This window comes from Hemitrygon akajei, chromosome 1 (genome assembly GCF_048418815.1).
Source record: "Hemitrygon akajei chromosome 1, sHemAka1.3, whole genome shotgun sequence".
Taxonomy (NCBI): Eukaryota; Metazoa; Chordata; class Chondrichthyes; order Myliobatiformes; family Dasyatidae; genus Hemitrygon; species Hemitrygon akajei.
The window spans coordinates 180,507,374-180,530,126 of NC_133124.1; the positions used below are offsets into that span (position 1 = coordinate 180,507,374).

A 22,753-nucleotide genomic window follows, 5' to 3' on the forward strand; every position below is an offset into this window, starting at 1 on the left:
CATCTGTGTCACACTCTCCTGACCCTACACCCTCCCCATCTCTGTCACATTCTCCGGACCCTACACGCTCCCCATCTCTGTCACACTCTCCGAATCCTACACCCTCCCCATCTCTGTGACTCCCTCCGGCCCACAGACCACTCCTCGACCCCCTCTGAAGTACGCTCGTTCCTGTCTGTGTGAAACCCTCAGGTCCGAACAACTCTCTCCATCTCTCTGACTTTCTCCCTTTCTTTCACTCTCTCTTTCTCACTTACTCCCTTTCTTTCACTTCCTCTCTCACTCTTCATCTCTTACTCTCACTCCCTTCCTCACTCTGTTCTCTCTTCCTCTCTCCTTAAAGCCGTCCCTTCAGTATTCCCCCCACCGCCCGGAATAGTCCCCCTCTCCCTCCCACTCTGCCCTTTGCTCTGCCCCTTGTTCCTCCCTCCATAGATACTGACTGACCTGTTCGGTTTCCAATAGGAATGGGAGAGCTTCCGAACACAGCACGGGGAATGTTTGACTGTTTTCTCTTTCCACAGTGACAACAAGCCAGATCATGAATTCCACTCAGAATCCACAGGCACCAGGTGAGAGGTGTTGGGATTCTAGACCCTCCCAGTGACTCCTGTTGTTCGAGAGAAGCCCTCCCAGTTGTGTAACACTCTCTCCCTTCCTCTCTCCCCCTTTCTTTCACTCTCGCTTTCTCCCCCCCCACTCTCTCTTTCACTCGTATTCTCCCTGTGCCTTTCATTCCTGCTGTTGTCCCAGTGGTAGGGAATCTGGGTGAGCACGATTGAAGACTCGGGAGTGCAGAGGCCACATGGGGGAGGCTGCGGAGTAGTGACAGAGACTGTCAGAGACCTCCCATCGAACGGAAGATTGAAATTTCCTTAGAGTACCCCTCTGCTCCCTAAACCTCTCCCTTTCCTCCTCTGCTCCCTACACCTCTCCCAGTCCCCCTCTGCTCCCTACACCGCTCCCTTTCCTCCTCTGCCCCCTACGCCTCTCCTTGTCTCTCTCCCCCTCTGGTCTCTATGCCTCTCCCTGATTCAGACCCCTCTGCCTCCTACACCCTCCCCATCTCTGTCACACTCTCCAGACCGTACACACTCCCCATCTCTGTCACACTCTCCGGACCATACACCCTCCCCATCTGTGTCACACTCTCCGGATCCTACACCACTCCCCATCTCTGTCACACTCTCCGGACCCTACACCATCCCCATCTCTGTCACACTCTCCAGTCCCACACCACTCCCCATCTCTGTCAACACCTCTGGGCCCTAAACTCCTCCCTGCCTCAGGAACACCCTCTGGATCCTACACCCTTTGCATCACTGGAACCCATTCTGGATCCTACCCCCCCGACGTTTCTGTAATCACTCCGGCCACTAGAACAACACCATCTCTGGAAACCTCCTGGACCATACACACCTCCCTGTCTCTCCGACCTCCACCAACCCTTTGCTGTCTCTGTCACTGTACCCCGTCTCTGAGATCCCCTCCGGCACTTACACCATTCGTCTCTGTGACCCAAGGCCCATAGACCCACACCGACACCGAGACTCCTCCCCGTCTGTGACTTCCTCCAGCCACAGCAACTCTCCCCTACTATTTGACCCACTCCAGCTCCTACATCCTTCCCCATCATTATGATCCCGCCCGGACCTCCACAGTCCTCAGTCCTCCCTGTCCACTACAACCCTTCCCATCTCTGTCACACACCATGGCCATGACACAGCTCCACACTTCTCTGAACCCTTCCAGCCTATTAACATTTTCATTGGCCCCTCTGGCACCTATCGCTCTCTCCGTCTCAGTGAATATCTCTGGCACCTGTAACACTCACTGTCTCTGTGACCCCCTACAGTCCCTACACCCCACCACATCAGTGGACTCTACACCTTCCCTATCTCTGTCACACTCTCCGGACCATACACCCTCCCCATCTCAGTCACACTCTCCGGATCCTACACCCTCTGCATCTCTGTCACACACTCCGGATCCTACACCCTCACCATCTCTGTCACACTCTCCGGACCATACACCCTCCCCATCTCGTTCACACTGTCCGGATCCTACACACACCCCATCTCTGTCACACTGTCCGATTCCTACAGACTCCCCATCTCTGTCACACTCTCCAGATCCTACACCCTCGTCATCTCTGTAACCTTCTCCGGACCCTACACCCTCCCCATCTCTGTCACACTGTCCGGACCCTACACCCTCCCCATCTCTGTCACAATGTCCGGATCCTACACACTCCCCATCTCTGTCACACTCTCCGGACCCTACAGCCTCCCCATATATGTCACACTCTCCGGATCCTACAGCCTCCCCATCTCTGTCACACTCTCCAGACCCTACACCCTCCCCATCTCTGTCACACTCTCCGAATCCTACACCCTCCCCATCTCTGTCACACTCTCCGAATCCTACACCCTCCCCATCTCTGTCACACTCTCCGGATCCTACAGCCTCCCCATCTCTGTCACACTCTCCAGACCCTACACCCTCCCCATCTCTGTCACACTCTCCGGATCCTACACCCTCCCCATCTCTGTCACACTCTCCGGATCCTACACCCTCCCCATCTCTGTCACACACTCCGGATCCTACACCCTCCCCATCTCTGTCACACTCTCCGAATCCTACACCCTCCCCATCTCTGTCACACACTCCGGATCCTACACCCTCCCCATCTCTGTCACACTCTCCGGATCCTACACCCTCCCCATCTCTGTCACACACTCCGGATCCTACACCCTCCCCATCTCTGTCACACTCTCCGGATCCTACACCCTCCCCATCTCTGTCACACACTCCGGATCCTACACCCTCCCCATCTCTGTCACACTCTCCGGATCCTACAGCCTCCCCATCTCTGTCACACTCTCCGGATCCTACACCCTCCCCATCTCTGTCACACTCTCCAGATCCTACACCCTCCCCATCACAGTCACACTCTCCGGATCCTACACCCTCCCCATCACTGTCACACTCTCCGGATCCTACACCCTCCCCATCTCTGTCACACTCTCCGAATCCGACACCCTCCCCATCACAGTCACACTCTCCGGATCCTACACCCTCCCCATCTCTGTCACACTCTCCGAATCCTACACCCTCCCCATCTCTGTCACACTCTCCGGATCCTACACCCTCCCCATCTCTGTCACTATATCCGGATCCTAAACCCTCCCAATCTCTGTCACACTCTCCGGACCCTACACCCTCCCCATCTGTGTCACACTCCCCGGATCCTACACCCTCCCCATCTCTGTCACACTCTCCGGACCCTACACCCTCCCCATCTCTGTCACACTCTCCGGATCCTACACCCTCCCCATCTGTGTCACACTCCCCGGATCCTACACCCTCCCCATCTCTGTCACACTCTCCGGACCCTACACCCTCCCCATCTCTGTCACACTCTCCGGACCCTACACCCTCCCCATCTCTGTCACACTCTCCGGACCCTACACCCTCCCCATCTCTGTCACACTCTCCGGATCCTACACCCTCCCCATCTCTGTCACACTCTCCGGATCCTAAACCCTCCCAATCTCTGTCACACTCTCCGGACCCTACACCCTCCCCATCTCTGTCACACTCTCCGGATCCTACACCCTCCCCATCTGTGTCACACTCCCCGGATCCTACACCCTCCCCATCTCTGTCACACTCTCCGGACCCTACACCCTCCCCATCTCTGTCACACTCTCCGGACCCTACACACTCCCCATCTCTGTCACTATATCCGGACCCTACACCCTCCCAATCTCTGTCACACTCTCCAGACTCTACACCCTCCCCATCTCTGTCACACTCTCCGGACCCTACACCCTCCCCATCTCTAAGATCCACTTCTCCCGCTGCACTCCATCGCACTACTGTGATACCCTTCTGGTGCCTAGTCCTCTCCCTGTCTCTGATATCCCCTGGTGCCTAATCCTCTCCCTGTCTCAGATATCCCCTGGTCCCTAATCCTCTCCCTGTCTATGATATCCCCTTGTCCCTAATCCTCTCCCTGTCTCAGATATCCCCTGGTCCCTAATCCTCTCCCTGTCTCTGATATCCCCTTGTCCCTAATCCTCTCCCTGTCTCAGATATCCCCTGGTCCCTAATCCTCTCCCTGTCTCTGACATCCTCTGGTGCCTAATCCTCTCCCTGTCTCAGATATCCCCTGCTCCCTAATCCTCTCCCTGTCTCTGACATCCCCTGGTCCCTAAACCTCTCCCTGTCTCTGACATCCCCTCGTCCCTAATCCTCTCCCTGTCTCTGACATCCCCTGGTCCCTAATCCTCTCCCTGTCTCTGACATCCCCTGGTCCCTAAACCTCTCCCTCCTTGTCTTTGTGACCCCATCTGACCGCTACACCCTTTACCCTGACTTTGAGCCTTACTCTGTCCTCGGCACCCAAACCTGTCCCCGTGACCCACTGCATCCCGTACAACCATCCCCATCTCCTTGGAGTGCTCTACCCCCTACTCCACTCCCCATCTCTGCGTTCTCCTCCAACATCTGAAACCGTCCGCATCTCTGTGACTCCCTCCGGCCCACAGACCACTCCTCGACCCCCTCTGAAGTACGCTCGTTCCTGTCTGTGTGAAACCCTCAGGTCCGAACAACTCTCTCCATCTCTCTGACTTTCTCCCTTTCTTTCACTCTCTCTTTCTCACTTACTCCCTTTCTTTCACTTCCCCTCTCACTCTTCATCTCTTACTCTCACTCCCTTCTTCACTCTGTTCTCTCTTCCTCTCTCCTTAAAGCCGTCCCTTCAGTATTCCCCCCACCGCCCGGAATAGTCCCCCTCTCCCTCCCACTCTGCCCTTTGCTCTGCCCCTTGTTCCTCCCTCCATAGATACTGACTGACCTGTTCGGTTTCCAATAGGAATGGGAGAGCTTCCGAACACAGCACGGGGAATGTTTGACTGTTTTCTCTTTCCACAGTGACAACAAGCCAGATCATGAATTCCACTCAGAATCCACAGGCACCAGGTGAGAGGTGTTGGGATTCTAGACCCTCCCAGTGACTCCTGTTGTTCGAGAGAAGCCCTCCCAGTTGTGTAACACTCTCTCCCTTCCTCTCTCCCCCTTTCTTTCACTCTCGCTTTCTCCCCCCCACTCTCTCTTTCACTCGTATTCTCCCTGTGCCTTTCATTCCTGCTGTTGTCCCAGTGGTAGGGAGTCTGGGTGAGCACGATTGAAGACTCGGGAGTGCAGAGGCCACATGGGGGAGGCTGCGGAGTAGTGACAGAGACTGTCAGAGACCTCCCATCGAACGGAAGATTGAAATTTCCATAGAGTCCCCCTCTGCTCCCTAAACCTCTCCCTTTCCTCCTCTGCTCCCTACACCTCTCCCAGTCCCCCTCTGCTCCCTACACCGCTCCCTTTCCTCCTCTGCCCCCTACGCCTCTCCTTGTCTCTCTCCCCCTCTGGTCTCTATGCCTCTCGCTGATTCAGACCCCTCTGCCTCCTACACCCTCCCCATCTCTGTCACACTCTCCAGACCGTACACACTCCCCATCTCTGTCACACTCTCCGGACCATACACCCTCCCCATCTGTGTCACACTCTCCGGATCCTACACCACTCCCCATCTCTGTCACACTCTCCGGACCCTACACCATCCCCATCTCTGTCACACTCTCCAGTCCCACACCACTCCCCATCTCTGTCAACACCTCTGGGCCCTAAACTCCTCCCTGCCTCAGGAACACCCTCTGGATCCTACACCCTTTGCATCACTGGAACCCATTCTGGATCCTACCCCCCCGACGTTTCTGTAATCACTCCGGCCACTAGAACAACACCATCTCTGGAAACCTCCTGGACCATACACACCTCCCTGTCTCTCCGACCTCCACCAACCCTTTGCTGTCTCTGTCACTGTACCCCGTCTCTGAGATCCCCTCCGGCACTTACACCATTCGTCTCTGTGACCCAAGGCCCATAGACCCACACCGACACCGAGACTCCTCCCCGTCTGTGACTTCCTCCAGCCACAGCAACTCTCCCCTACTATTTGACCCACTCCAGCTCCTACATCCTTCCCCATCATTATGATCCCGCCCGGACCTCCACAGTCCTCAGTCCTCCCTGTCCACTACAACCCTTCCCATCTCTGTCACACACCATGGCCATGACACAGCTCCACACTTCTCTGAACCCTTCCAGCCTATTAACATTTTCATTGGCCCCTCTGGCACCTATCGCTCTCTCCGTCTCAGTGAATATCTCTGGCACCTGTAACACTCACTGTCTCTGTGACCCCCTACAGTCCCTACACCCCACCACATCAGTGGACTCTACACCTTCCCTATCTCTGTCACACTCTCCGGACCATACACCCTCCCCATCTCAGTCACACTCTCCGGATCCTACACCCTCTGCATCTCTGTCACACACTCCGGATCCTACACCCTCACCATCTCTGTCACACTCTCCGGACCATACACCCTCCCCATCTCGTTCACACTGTCCGGATCCTACACACACCCCATCTCTGTCACACTGTCCGATTCCTACAGACTCCCCATCTCTGTCACACTCTCCAGATCCTACACCCTCGTCATCTCTGTAACCTTCTCCGGACCCTACACCCTCCCCATCTCTGTCACACTGTCCGGACCCTACACCCTCCCCATCTCTGTCACAATGTCCGGATCCTACACACTCCCCATCTCTGTCACTATCTCTGGACCCTACAACCTCCCCATCTCTGTCACACTCTCCGAATCCTACACCCTCCCCATCTCTGTCACACTCTCCGGATCCTACAGCCTCCCCATCTCTGTCACACTCTCCAGACCCTACACCCTCCCCATCTCTGTCACACTCTCCGAATCCTACACCCTCCCCATCTCTGTCACACTCTCCGGATCCTACACCCTCCCCATCTCTGTCACACACTCCGGATCCTACACCCTCCCCATCTCTGTCACACTCTCCGGATCCTACAGCCTCCCCATCTCTGTCACACTCTCCGGATCCTACACCCTCCCCATCTCTGTCACACTCTCCAGATCCTACACCCTCCCCATCACAGTCACACTCTCCGGATCCTACACCCTCCCCATCACTGTCACACTCTCCGGATCCTACACCCTCCCCATCTCTGTCACACTCTCCGAATCCGACACCCTCCCCATCACAGTCACACTCTCCGGATCCTACACCCTCCCCATCTCTGTCACACTCTCCGAATCCTACACCCTCCCCATCTCTGTCACACTCTCCGGATCCTACACCCTCCCCATCTCTGTCACTATATCCGGATCCTAAACCCTCCCAATCTCTGTCACACTCTCCGGACCCTACACCCTCCCCATCTGTGTCACACTCCCCGGATCCTACACCCTCCCCATCTCTGTCACACTCTCCGGACCATACACCCTCCCCATCTCTGTCACACTCTCCGGATCCTACACCCTCCCCATCTGTGTCACACTCCCCGGATCCTACACCCTCCCCATCTCTGTCACACTCTCCGGACCCTACACCCTCCCCATCTCTGTCACACTCTCCGGACCCTACACCCTCCCCATCTCTGTCACACTCTCCGGACCCTACACCCTCCCCATCTCTGTCACACTCTCCGGATCCTACACCCTCCCCATCTCTGTCACACTCTCCGGATCCTAAACCCTCCCAATCTCTGTCACACTCTCCGGACCCTACACCCTCCCCATCTCTGTCACACTCTCCGGATCCTACACCCTCCCCATCTGTGTCACACTCCCCGGATCCTACACCCTCCCCATCTCTGTCACACTCTCCGGACCCTACACCCTCCCCATCTCTGTCACACTCTCCGGACCCTACACACTCCCCATCTCTGTCACTATATCCGGACCCTACACCCTCCCAATCTCTGTCACACTCTCCAGACTCTACACCCTCCCCATCTCTGTCACACTCTCCGGACCCTACACCCTCCCCATCTCTAAGATCCACTTCTCCCGCTGCACTCCATCGCACTACTGTGATAGCCTTCTGGTGCCTAGTCCTCTCCCTGTCTCTGATATCCCCTGGTGCCTAATCCTCTCCCTGTCTCAGATATCCCCTGGTCCCTAATCCTCTCCCTGTCTCTGATATCCCCTTGTCCCTAATCCTCTCCCTGTCTCAGATATCCCCTGGTCCCTAATCCTCTCCCTGTCTCTGATATCCCCTTGTCCCTAATCCTCTCCCTGTCTCAGATATCCCCTGGTCCCTAATCCTCTCCCTGTCTCTGACATCCTCTGGTGCCTAATCCTCTCCCTGTCTCTGATATCCCCTTGTCCCTAATCCTCTCCCTGTCTCTGACATCCCCTGCTCCCTAATCCTCTCCCTGTCTCTGACATCCCCTGGTCCCTAAACCTCTCCCTGTCTCTGACATCCCCTCGTCCCTAATCCTCTCCCTGTCTCTGACTTCCCCTGGTCCCTAATCCTCTCCCTGTCTCTGACATCCCCTGGTCCCTAAACCTCTCCCTCCTTGTCTTTGTGACCCCATCTGACCGCTACACCCTTTACCCTGACTTTGAGCCTTTCTCTGTCCTCGGCACCCAAACCTGTCCCCGTGACCCACTGCATCCCGTACAACCATCCCCATCTCCTTGGAGTGCTCTACCCCCTACTCCACTCCCCATCTCTGCGTTCTCCTCCAACATCTGAAACCGTCCGCATCTCTGTGACTCCCTCCGGCCCACAGACCACTCCTCGACCCCCTCTGAAGTACGCTCGTTCCTGTCTGTGTGAAACCCTCAGGTCCGAACAACTCTCTCCATCTCTCTGACTTTCTCCCTTTCTTTCACTCTCTCTTTCTCACTTACTCCCTTTCTTTCACTTCCCCTCTCACTCTTCATCTCTTACTCTCACTCCCTTCTTCACTCTGTTCTCTCTTCCTCTCTCCTTAAAGCCGTCCCTTCAGTATTCCCCCCACCGCCCGGAATAGTCCCCCTCTCCCTCCCACTCTGCCCTTTGCTCTGCCCCTTGTTCCTCCCTCCATAGATACTGACTGACCTGTTCGGTTTCCAATAGGAAAGGGAGAGCTTCCGAACACAGCACGGGGAATGTTTGACTGTTTTCTCTTTCCACAGTGACAACAAGCCAGATCATGAATTCCACTCAGAATCCACAGGCACCAGGTGAGAGGTGTTGGGATTCTAGACCCTCCCAGTGACTCCTGTTGTTCGAGAGAAGCCCTCCCAGTTGTGTAACACTCTCTCCCTTCCTCTCTCCCCCTTTCTTTCACTCTCACTTTCTCCCCCCCACTCTCTCTTTCACTCGTATTCTCCCTGTGCCTTTCATTCCTGCTGTTGTCCCAGTGGTAGGGAGTCTGGGTGAGCACGATTGAAGACTCGGGAGTGCAGAGGCCACATGGGGGAGGCTGCGGAGTAGTGACAGAGACTGTCAGAGACCTCCCATCGAACGGAAGATTGAAATTTCCATAGAGTCCCCCTCTGCTCCCTAAACCTCTCCCTTTCCTCCTCTGCTCCCTACACCTCTCCCAGTCCCCCTCTGCTCCCTACACCGCTCCCTTTCCTCCTCTGCCCCCTACGCCTCTCCTTGTCTCTCTCCCCCTCTGGTCTCTATGCCTCTCGCTGATTCAGACCCCTCTGCCTCCTACACACTCACCATCTCTGTCACACTCTCCGGACCATACACCCTCCCCATCTGTGTCACACTCTCCGGATCCTACACCACTCCCCATCTCTGTCACACTCTCCGGACCCTACACCATCCCCATCTCTGTCACACTCTCCAGTCCCACACCACTCCCCATCTCTGTCAACACCTCTGGGCCCTAAACTCCTCCCTGCCTCAGGAACACCCTCTGGATCCTACACCCTTTGCATCACTGGAACCCATTCTGGATCCTACCCCCCCGACGTTTCTGTAATCACTCCGGCCACTAGAACAACACCATCTCTGGAAACCTCCTGGACCATACACACCTCCCTGTCTCTCCGACCTCCACCAACCCTTTGCTGTCTCTGTCACTGTACCCCGTCTCTGAGATCCCCTCCGGCACTTACACCATTCGTCTCTGTGACCCAAGGCCCATAGACCCACACCGACACCGAGACTCCTCCCCGTCTGTGACTTCCTCCAGCCACAGCAACTCTCCCCTACTATTTGACCCACTCCAGCTCCTACATCCTTCCCCATCATTATGATCCCGCCCGGACCTCCACAGTCCTCCCTGTCCACTACAACCCTTCCCATCTCTGTCACACACCATGGCCATGACACAGCTCCACACTTCTCTGAACCCCTCCAGCCTATTCACATTTTCATTGGCCCCTCTGGCACCTATCGCTCTCTCCGTCTCAGTGAATATCTCTTGCACCTGTAACACTCACTGTCTCTGTGACCCCCTACAGTCCCTACACCCCACCACATCAGTGGACTCTACACCTTCCCTATCTCTGTCACACTCTCCGGACCATACACCCTCCCCATCTCAGTCACACTCTCCGGATCCTACACCCTCTGCATCTCTGTCACACACTCCGGATCCTACACCCTCCCCATCTCGTTCACACTGTCCGGATCCTACACCCTCGCCATCTCTGTCACACTGTTCGGAAACTACACCCTCCCCATCTCTGTCACACTGTCCGATTCCTACAGACTCCCCATCTCTGTCACACTCTCCAGATCCTACACCCTCGTCATCTCTGTAACCTTCTCCGGACCCTACACCCTCCCCATCTCTGTCACACTGTCCGGACCCTACACCCTCCCCATCTCTGTCACAATGTCCGGATCCTACACACTCCCCATCTCTGTCACACTCTCCGGACCCTACAGCCTCCCCATATATGTCACACTCTCCGGATCCTACAGCCTCCCCATCTCTGTCACACTCTCCAGACCCTACACCCTCCCCATCTCTGTCACACTCTCCGAATCCTACACCCTCCCCATCTCTGTCACACTCTCCGAATCCTACACCCTCCCCATCTCTGTCACACTCTCCGGATCCTACAGCCTCCCCATCTCTGTCACACTCTCCAGACCCTACACCCTCCCCATCTCTGTCACACTCTCCGAATCCTACACCCTCCCCATCTCTGTCACACTCTCCGGATCCTACACCCTCCCCATCTCTGTCACACACTCCGGATCCTACACCCTCCCCATCTCTGTCACACTCTCCGGACCCTACACACTCCCCATCTCTGTCACACTCTCCGGATCCTACAGCCTCCCCATCTCTGTCACACTCTCCGGATCCTACACACTCCCCATCTCTGTCACACTCTCCGGATCCTACAGCCTCCCCATCTCTGTCACACTCTCCGGATCCTACAGCCTCCCCATCTCTGTCACACTCTCCGGATCCTACACCCTCCCCATCTCTGTCACACTCTCCGGATCCTACACCCTCCCCATCTCTGTCACACTCTCCGAATCCTACACCCTCCCCATCTCTGTCACACTCTCCGGATCCTACACCCTCCCCATCACAGTCACACTCTCCGGATCCTACACCCTCCCCATCACAGTCACACTCTCCGGATCCTACACCCTCCCCATCACAGTCACACTCTCCGGATCCTACACCCTCCCCATCTCTGTCACACTCTCCGGATCCTACACCCTCCCCATCTCTGTCACTATCTCCGGAACCTACACCCTCCCCATATCTGTCACACTCTCCGGATTCTACACACTCCCAATCTCTGTCACACTCTCCGGATCCTACACCCTCCCCATCTCTGTCACACTCTCCGAATCCTACAACCTCCCCATCTGTGTCACACTCTCCTGATCCTACACTCTCCCCATCTCTGTCACACTGTCCGGACCCTACACTCTCCCCATCTCTGTCACACTCTCCGAATCCTACACCCTCCCCATCTCTGTCACACTGTCCGGACCCTACACTCTCCCCATCTCTGTCACACTCTCCGAATCCTACAACCTCCCCATCTCTGTCACACTCTCCAGATCCTACACCCTCTCCATCTCTGTCACACTCTCCAGACCCTACACCCTCCCCATCTCTGTCACACTCTCCGAATCCTACTCCCTCCCCATCTCTGTCACACTCTCCGAATCCTACACCCTCCCCATCTCTGTCACACTGTCCGGACCCTACACTCTCCCCATCTCTGTCACACTCTCCGAATCCTACACCCTCCCCATCTCTGTCACACTCTCCTGATCCTACACCCTCCCCATCTCTGTCACACTCTCCGGATCCTACACCCTCCCCATCTCTGTCACACTCTCCTGATCCTACACCCTCCCCATCTCTGTCACACTCTCCGAATCCTACAACCTCCCCATCTCTGTCACACTCTCCTGACCCTACACCCTCCCCATCTCTGTCACACTCTCCGGATCCTACACACTCCCCATCTCTGTCACACTCTCCGGACCCTACACACTCCCCATCTCTGTCACAATCTCCGGACCCTACACCCTCCCCATCTCTGTCACAGTCTCCGGACCCTACACTCTCCCCATCTCTGTCACACTCTCCGAATCCTACAACCTCCCCATCTCTGTCACACTCTCCGAATCCTACACCCTCCCCATCTCTGTCACACACTCCGGATCCTACACCCTCCCCATCTCTGACACACTCTCCGGACCCTACACCCTCCCCATCTCTGTCACACTCTCCGGATCCTACACCCTCCCCATCTCTGTCACACTCTCCGGACCCTACACACTCCCCATCTCTGTCACACTCTCCGGATTCTACACACTCCCCATCTCTGTCACACTCTCCGGACCCTACACACTCCCCATCTCTGTCACACTCTCCGGATCCTACACCCTCCCCATCACTGTCACACTCTCCGGATCCTACACCCTCCCCATCTCTGTCACACTCTCCGGACCCTACAACCTCCCCATCTCTGTCACACTCTCCGGATCCTACACCCTCCCCATCTCTGTCACACTCTCCGGATCCTACACCCTCCCCATCTCTGTCACACTCTCCGGATCCTACACCCTCCCCATCTCTGTCACACTCTCCGGATCCTACACCCTCCCCATCTCTGTCACACTCTCCGGATCCTACACCCTCCCCATCTCTGTCACACTCTCCGGATCCTACACACTCCCCATCTCTGTCACACTCTCCGGATACTACACACTCCCCATCTCTGTCACACTCTCCGGATCCTACACCCTCCCCATCTCTGTCACACTCTCCGGATCCTACACACTCCCCATCTCTGTCACACTCTCCGGATCCTACACCCTCCCCATCTCTGTCACACTCTCCGGATCCTACACCCTCCCCATCTCTGTCACACTCTCCGGATCCTACACCCTCCCCATCTCTGTCACACTCTCCGGATCCTACACCCTCCCCATCTCTGTCACACTCTCCGGAACCTACACCCTCCCCATATCTGTCACACTCTCCGGATTCTACACACTCCCAATCTCTGTCACACTCTCCGGATCCTACAACCACCCCATCTCTGTCACACTGTCCGGATCCTACACCCTCCACATCTCTGTCACACTCTCCGGATCCTACACCATCCCCATCAGTGTCACACTCTCCGGATCCTACACCCTCCCCATCTCTGTCACACACTCCGGATCCTACACCATCCCCATCTGTGTCACACTCTCCGGACCATACACCCTCCCCATCTCTGTCACACTCTCCGGACCCTACATCCTCCCCATCTCTGTCACACTCTCCGGACCCTACACCCTCCCCATCTCTGTCACACTCTCCGGATCCTACACACACCCCATCTCTGTCACACTGTCCGGATCCTACACCCTCCCCATCTCTGTCACACTCTCCGGATCCTACACCATCCCCATCTGTGTCACACTCTCCAGATCCTACACCCTCCCCATCTCGGTCACACTGTCCGGACCCTACACCCTCCCCATCTCTGTCACACTCTCCAGACCGTACACACTCCCCATCTCTGTCACACTCTCCAGACCCTACAACCTCCCCATCTCTGTCACACTCTCCGGATCCTACACCCTCCCCATCTGTGTCACACTCCCCGGATCCTACACCCTCCCCATCTCTGTCACACTCTCCGGACCCTACACCCTCCCCATCTCTGTCACACTCTCCGGACCCTACACACTCCCCATCTCTGTCACTATATCCGGACCCTACACCCTCCCAATCTCTGTCACACTCTCCAGACTCTACACCCTCCCCATCTCTGTCACACTCTCCGGACCCTACACCCTCCCCATCTCTAAGATCCACTTCTCCCGCTGCACTCCATCGCACTACTGTGATACCCTTCTGGTCCCTAGTCCTCTCCCTGTCTCTGATATCCCCTGGTGCCTAATCCTCTCCCTGTCTCAGATATCCCCTGGTCCCTAATCCTCTCCCTGTCTCTGATATCCCCTTGTCCCTAATCCTCTCCCTGTCTCAGATATCCCCTGGTCCCTAATCCTCTCCCTGTCTCTGATATCCCCTTGTCCCTAATCCTCTCCCTGTCTCAGATATCCCCTGGTCCCTAATCCTCTCCCTGTCTCTGACATCCTCTGGTGCCTAATCCTCTCCCTGTCTCTGATATCCCCTTGTCCCTAATCCTCTCCCTGTCTCTGACATCCCCTGCTCCCTAATCCTCTCCCTGTCTCTGACATCCCCTGGTCCCTAAACCTCTCCCTGTCTCTGACATCCCCTCGTCCCTAATCCTCTCCCTGTCTCTGACTTCCCCTGGTCCCTAATCCTCTCCCTGTCTCTGACATCCCCTGGTCCCTAAACCTCTCCCTCCTTGTCTTTGTGACCCCATCTGACCGCTACACCCTTTACCCTGACTTTGAGCCTTTCTCTGTCCTCGGCACCCAAACCTGTCCCCGTGACCCACTGCATCCCGTACAACCATCCCCATCTCCTTGGAGTGCTCTACCCCTACTCCACTCCCCATCTCTGCGTTCTCCTCCGACATCTGAAACCGTCCGCATCTCTGTGACTCCCTCCGGCCCACAGACCACTCCTCGACCCCCTCTGAAGTACGCTCGTTCCTGTCTGTGTGAAACCCTCAGGTCCGAACAACTCTCTCCATCTCTCTGACTTTCTCCCTTTCTTTCACTCTCTCTTTCTCACTTACTCCCTTTCTTTCACTTCCCCTCTCACTCTTCATCTCTTACTCTCACTCCCTTCTTCACTCTGTTCTCTCTTCCTCTCTCCTTAAAGCCGTCCCTTCAGTATTCCCCCCACCGCCCGGAATAGTCCACCTCTCCCTCCCACTCTGCCCTTTGCTCTGCCCCTTGTTCCTCCCTCCATAGATACTGACTGACCTGTTCGGTTTCCAATAGGAATGGGAGAGCTTCCGAACACAGCACGGGGATTGTTTGACTGTTTTCTCTTTCCACAGTGACAACAAGCCAGATCATGAATTCCACTCAGAATCCACAGGCACCAGGTGAGAGGCGTTGGGATTCTAGAACCTCCCAGTGACTCCTGTTGTTCGAGAGAAGCCCTCCCAGTTGTGTAACACTCTCTCCCTTCCTCTCTCCCCCTTTCTTTCACTCTCGCTTTCTCCCCCCCACTCTCTCTTTCACTCGTATTCTCCCTGTGCCTTTCATTCCTGCTGTTGTCCCAGTGGTAGGGAGTCTGGGTGAGCACGATTGAAGACTCGGGAGTGCAGAGGCCACATGGGGGAGGCTGCGGAGTAGTGACAGAGACTGTCAGAGACCTCCCATCGAACGGAAGATTGAAATTTCCTTAGAGTACCCCTCTGCTCCCTAAACCTCTCCCTTTCCTCCTCTGCCCCCTACGCCTCTCCTTGTCTCTCTTCCCCTCTGGTCTCTATGCCTCTCCCTGATTCAGACCCCTCTGCCTCCTACAACCCTCCCCGTCCCTGACCTCCTCCAGTCCCACACCTCTCCCCATTTCTGTCAACACCTCTGGGCCCTAAACTCCTCCCTGCCTCAGAAACACCCTCTGATCCTACACCCTTTGCATCACTGGAACCCATTCTGGATCCTACACGCCCGACATTTCTGTAATCACTCCGGCCACTAGAACAACACCATCTCTGGAAACCTCCTGGACCATACACACCTCCCTGTCTCTCCGACCTCCACCAACCCTTTGCTGTCTCTGTCACTGTACCCCGTCTCTGAGATCCCCTCCGGCCCTTACACCCGTCGTCTCTGTGACCCAAGGCCCATACACCCACACCGACACCGAGACTCCTCCCCGTCTGTGACTTCCTCCAGCCACAGCAACTCTCCCCTACTCTTTGACCCACTCCAGCTCCTACATCCTTCCCCATCATTATGATCCCGCCCGGACCTCCACAGTCCTCCCTGTCCACTACAACCCTTCCCATCTCTGTCACACACCATGGCCATGACACAGCTCCACACTTCTCTGAACCCTTCCAGCCTATTAACATTTTCATTGGCCCCTCTGGCACCTATCGCTCTCTCCGTCTCAGTGAATATCTCTGGCGCCTGTAACACTCACTGTCTCTGTGACCCCCAACAGTCCCTACACCCCACCACATCAGTTAACTCTACACCTCCCCATCTCTGTCACACTCTCCGGACCATACACCCTCCCCATCTCAGTCACACTCTCCGGATCCTACAGCCTCCCCATCTCTGTCACACTCTCCAGATCCTACACCCTGCCCATCTCTGTCACACTCTCCGGATCCTACACACTCCCCATCTCTGTCACACTCTCCAGACCCTACACCCTCCCCATCTCTGTCACACTCTCCGGATCCTATACCCTCCCCATCTCTGTCACACTCTCCGAATCCAACACCCTCCCCATCTCTGTCACACTCTCCGGACCCTACACCATCCCCATCTCTAACACACTCTCCGAATCCTACACCCTACCCATCTCTGTCACACACTCCGGATCCTACACCCTCCGCATCTCTGTCACACTCTCCTGACCCTACACCCTCCCCATCTCTATCACACTCTCCGGATCCTACAGCCTCCTCATCTCTGTCACACTCTCCGGACCCTACACCCTCCCCATCTCTGTCACACTCTCCGAATCCTACACCCTCCCCATCTCTGTCACACACTCCGGATCCTACACCTTCCCCATCTCTGTCACTATATCCGGATCCTACAACCTCCCCATCTCTGTCACACTCTCCGGATCCTGCACCCTCCCCATCTCTGTCACTATCTCTGGACCCTACACCCTCCCCATCTCTGTCACAGTCTCCGGATCCTACACTCTCCCCATCTCTGTCACTATCACTGGACCCTACAACCTCCCCATCTCTGTCACACTCTACGGACCCTACACCCTCCCCATATCTGTCACACTCTCCGGACCCTACACCCTCCCCAGATCTGTCACTATCTCTGGACCCTACACCGTCCCCATATCTGTCACACTCTCCGGACCCTACACCATCCCCATATCTGTCACTATCTCCTGATCCTACACCCTCCCCATCTCTGTCAAAGTCTCCGGACCCTACACCCTCCCCATCTCTGTCACACTGTCCGGATCCTACACCCTACCCATCTCTGTCACTATCTCTGGACCCTACAACCTCCCCATCTCTGTCACACTCTCCGGATCCTACACACCCCCCATCTCTGTCACACTCTCCGGACCCTACACCCTCCCCATCTCTGTCACACTCTCCGGATCCTACACCCTCCCCATCTCTGTCACACTCTCCTGACCCTACACCATCCCCATCTCTGTCACACTCTCTAGACCATACACCCTCCCCATCTCTGTCACACTCTCCAGATCCTACACCCTCCCCATCTCTGTCACACTCTCCGGATCCTACACACCCCCAATCTCTGTCACACTCTCCGGATCCTACACCCTCCCCATCTCTGTCACACTCTCCTGACCCTACACCATCCCCATCTCTGTCACACTCTCTAGACCATACACCCTCCCCATCTCTGTCACACTCTCCGAATCCTACACCCTCCCCATCTCTGTCACACTCTCCGAATCCTACACCCTCCCCATCTCTGTCACACTCTCCACACCATACACCCTCCCCATCTCTGTCACACTCTCCAGATCCTACACCCTCCCCATCTCTGTCACTATATCCGGACCCTACACCCTCCCGATCTCTGTCACACTCTCCAGACTCTACACCCTCCCCATCTCTGTCACACTCTCCGGATCCTACACCCTCCCCATCTCTAAGATCCACTTCTCCCGCTGCACTCCATCGCACTACTGTGATACCCTTCTGGTCCCTAATCCTCTCCCTGTCTCTGATATCCCCTGGTCCCTAATCCTCTCCCTGTCTCTGACATCCCCTGGTCCCTAAACCTCTCCCTGTCTCTGACATCCCCTGGTCCCTAAACCTCTCCCTGTCTCTGACATCCCCTGGTCCCTAATCCTCCCCCTGTCTCTGACATCCCCTGGTCCCTAATCCTCTCCCTGTCTCTGATATCCCCTGGTCCCTAATCCTCTCCCTGTCTCTGATATCCCCTGGTCCCTAATCCTCTCCCTGTCTCAGATATCCCTTGGTCCCTAATCCTCTCCCTGTCTCTGACATCCCCTGCTCCCTAATCCTCTCCCTGTCTCTGACATCCCCTGGTCCCTAATCCTCTCCCTGTCTCTGACATCCCCTGCTCCCTAAACCTCTCCCTTTCCTCCTCTGCTCCCTACACCTCTCCCAGTCCCCCTCTGCTCCCTACACCTCTCCCTTTCCTCCTCTGCTCCCTACGCCTCTCCTTGTCTCTCTCCCCCTCTGGTCTCTATGCCTCTCCCTGATTCAGACCCCTCTGCCTCCTACAACCCTCGCCGTCTCTGACCTCCTCCAGTCCCACACCACTCCCCATCTCTGTCAACACCTCTGGGCCCTAAACTCCTCCCTGCCTCAGAAACACCCTCTGGATCCTACACCCTTTGCATCACTGGAACCCATTCTGGATCCTACCCCCCCGACGTTTCTGTAATCACTCCGGCCACTAGAACAACACCATCTCTGGAAACCTCCTGGACCATACACACCTCCCTGTCTCTCCGACCTCCACCAACCCTTTGCTGTCTCTGTCACTGTACCCCGTCTCTGAGATCCCCTCCGGCACTTACACCATTCGTCTCTGTGACCCAAGGCCCATAGACCCACACCGACACCGAGACTCCTCCCCGTCTGTGACTTCCTCCAGCCACAGCAACTCTCCCCTACTCTTTGTCCCACTCCAGCTCCTACATCCATCCCCATCATTATGATCCCGCCCGGACCTCCACAGTCCTCAGTCCTCCCTGTCCACTACAACCCTTCCCATCTCTGTCACACACCATGGCCATGACACAGCTCCACACTTCTCTGAACCCTTCCAGCCTATTAACATTTTCATTGGCCCCTCTGGCACCTATCGCTCTCTCCGTCTCAGTGAATATCTCTGGCACCTGTAACACTCACTGTCTCTGTGACCCCCTACAGTCCCTACACCCCACCACATCAGTGGACTCTACACCTTCCCTATCTCTGTCACACTCTCCGGACCATACACCCTCTGCATCTCTGTCACACACTCCGGATCCTACACCCTCACCATCTCTGTCACACTCTCCGGACCATACACCCTCCCCATCTCGTTCACACTGTCCGGATCCTACACCCTCGCCATCTCTGTCACACTGTTCGGAAACTACACCCTCCCCATCTCTGTCACACTGTCCGATTCCTACAGACTCCCCATCTCTGTCACACTCTCCAGATCCTACACCCTCGTCATCTCTGTAACCTTCTCCGGACCCTACACCCTCCCCATCTCTGTCACACTGTCCGGACCCTACACCCTCCCCATCTCTGTCACAATGTCCGGATCCTACACACTCCCCATCTCTGTCACACTCTCCGAATCCTACACCATCCCCATCTCTGTCACTATATCCGGATCCTACAACCTCCCCATCTCTGTCACACTCTCCGGATCCTGCACCCTCCCCATCTCTGTCACACTGTCCGGATCCTACACTCTCCCCATCTCTGTCACTATCTCTGGACCCTACAACCTCCCCATCTCTGTCACACTCTACGGACCCTACACCCTCCCCATATCTGTCACACTCTCCGGACCCTACACCCTCCCCAGATCTGTCACTATCTCTGGACCCTACACCGTCCCCATCTCTGTCACACTCTCCGGACCCTACACCATCCCCATATCTGTCACTATCTCCTGATCCTACACCCTCCCCATCTCTGTCAAAGTCTCCGGACCCTACACCCTCCCCATCTCTGTCACACTGTCTGGATCCTACACCCTCCCCATCTCTGTCACAGTCTCCGGACCCTACACCCTCCCCATCTCTGTCACTATCGCCGGATCCTACAACCTCCCCATCTCTGTCACACTGTCCGGATCCTACACCCTCCCCATATTTGTCACACTGTCCGGACCCTACACCCACCCCATCTCTGTCACTATCTCTGGACCCTACAACCTCCCCATCTCTGTCACACTCTCCGGATCCTACACACCCCCAATCTCTGTCACACTCTCCGGATCCTACACCCTCCCCATCTCTGTCACACTCTCCTGACCCTACACCATCCCCATCTCTGTCACACTCTCTAGACCATACACCCTCCCCATCTCTGTCACACTCTCCAGATCCTACACCCTCCCCATCTCTGTCACACTCTCCGGATCCTACACACCCCCAATCTCTGTCACACTCTCCGGATCCGACACCCTCCCCATCTCTGTCACACTCTCCTGACCCTACACCATCCCCATCTCTGTCACACTCTCTAGACCATACACCCTCCCCATCTCTGTCACACTCTCCGAATCCTACACCCTCCCCATCTCTGTCACACTCTCCGAATCCTACACCCTCCCCATCTCTGTCACACTCTCCACACCATACACCCTCCCCATCTCTGTCACACTCTCCAGATCCTACACCCTCCCCATCTCTGTCACTATATCCGGACCCTACACCCTCCCGATCTCTGTCACACTCTCCAGACTCTACACCCTCCCCATCTCTGTCACACTCTCCGGATGCTACACCCTCCCCATCTCTAAGATCCACTTCTCCCGCTGCACTCCATCGCACTACTGTGATACCCTTCTGGTCCCTAATCCTCTCCCTGTCTCTGATATCCCCTGGTCCCTAATCCTCTCCCTGTCTCTGACATCCCCTGGTCCCTAAACCTCTCCCTGTCTCTGACATCCCCTGGTCCCTAAACCTCTCCCTGTCTCTGACATCCCCTGGTCCCTAATCCTCCCCCTGTCTCTGACATCCCCTGGTCCCTAATCCTCTCCCTGTCTCTGATATCCCCTGGTCCCTAATCCTCTCCCTGTCTCTGATATCCCCTGGTCCCTAATCCTCTCCCTGTCTCAGATATCCCTTGGTCCCTAATCCTCTCCCTGTCTCTGACATCCCCTGCTCGCTAATCCTCTCCCTGTCTCTGACATCCCCTGGTCCCTAATCCTCTCCCTGTCTCTGACATCCCCTGCTCCCTAAACTTCTCCCTTTCCTCCTCTGCTCCCTACACCTCTCCCAGTCCCCCTCTGCTCCCTACACCTCTCCCTTTCCTCCTCTGCTCCCTACGCCTCTCCTTGTCTCTCTCCCCCTCTGGTCTCTATGCCTCTCCCTGATTCAGACCCCTCTGCCTCCTACAACCCTCGCCGTCTCTGACCTCCTCCAGTCCCACACCACTCCCCATCTCTGTCAACACCTCTGGGCCCTAAACTCCTCCCTGCCTCAGAAACACCCTCTGGATCCTACACCCTTTGCATCACTGGAACCCATTCTGGATCCTACCCCCCCGACGTTTCTGTAATCACTCCGGCCACTAGAACAACACCATCTCTGGAAACCTCCTGGACCATACACACCTCCCTGTCTCTCCGACCTCCACCAACCCTTTGCTGTCTCTGTCACTGTACCCCGTCTCTGAGATCCCCTCCGGCACTTACACCATTCGTCTCTGTGACCCAAGGCCCATAGACCCACACCGACACCGAGACTCCTCCCCGTCTGTGACTTCCTCCAGCCACAGCAACTCTCCCCTACTCTTTGTCCCACTCCAGCTCCTACATCCATCCCCATCATTATGATCCCGCCCGGACCTCCACAGTCCTCAGTCCTCCCTGTCCACTACAACCCTTCCCATCTCTGTCACACACCATGGCCATGACACAGCTCCACACTTCTCTGAACCCTTCCAGCCTATTAACATTTTCATTGGCCCCTCTGGCACCTATCGCTCTCTCCGTCTCAGTGAATATCTCTGGCACCTGTAACACTCACTGTCTCTGTGACCCCCTACAGTCCCTACACCCCACCACATCAGTGGACTCTACACCTTCCCTATCTCTGTCACACTCTCCGGACCATGCACCCTCTGCATCTCTGTCACACACTCCGGATCCTACACCCTCACCATCTCTGTCACACTCTCCGGACCATACACCCTCCCCATCTCGTTCACACTGTCCGGATCCTACACCCTCGCCATCTCTGTCACACTGTTCGGAAACTACACCCTCCCCATCTCTGTCACACTGTCCGATTCCTACAGACTCCCCATCTCTGTCACACTCTCCAGATCCTACACCCTCGTCATCTCTGTATCCTTCTCCGGACCCTACACCCTCCCCATCTCTGTCACACTGTCCGGACCCTACACCCTCCCCATCTCTGTTACACTCTCCAGACCCTACACCCTCCCCATCTCTGTCACACACTCCGGATCCTACACCCTCCCCATCTCTGTCACACTCTCCGGACCCTACACCCTCCCAATCACAGTCACACTCTCCGGATCCTACACCCTCCCCATCACAGTCACACTCTCCGGATCCTACACCCTCCCCATCACTGTCA

The 22,753-nt window shown here is 56.0% G+C and overlaps 1 protein-coding gene across 1 annotated transcript in view; it reads left to right on the forward strand.

Moving 5' to 3' along the window:
• Positions 1-22,753, forward strand: part of LOC140727516 (uncharacterized) — a 57,033-nt gene that overhangs the window by 28,829 nt on the left and 5,451 nt on the right. Inside the window, exons 9-12 of the mRNA XM_073044959.1 lie at positions 525-572; positions 4,942-4,989; positions 9,069-9,116; positions 15,312-15,359. Of these exons, the coding sequence (XP_072901060.1) occupies positions 525-572; positions 4,942-4,989; positions 9,069-9,116; positions 15,312-15,359 (192 nt within the window). The remainder of the gene's footprint in view (positions 1-524; positions 573-4,941; positions 4,990-9,068; positions 9,117-15,311; positions 15,360-22,753) is intronic.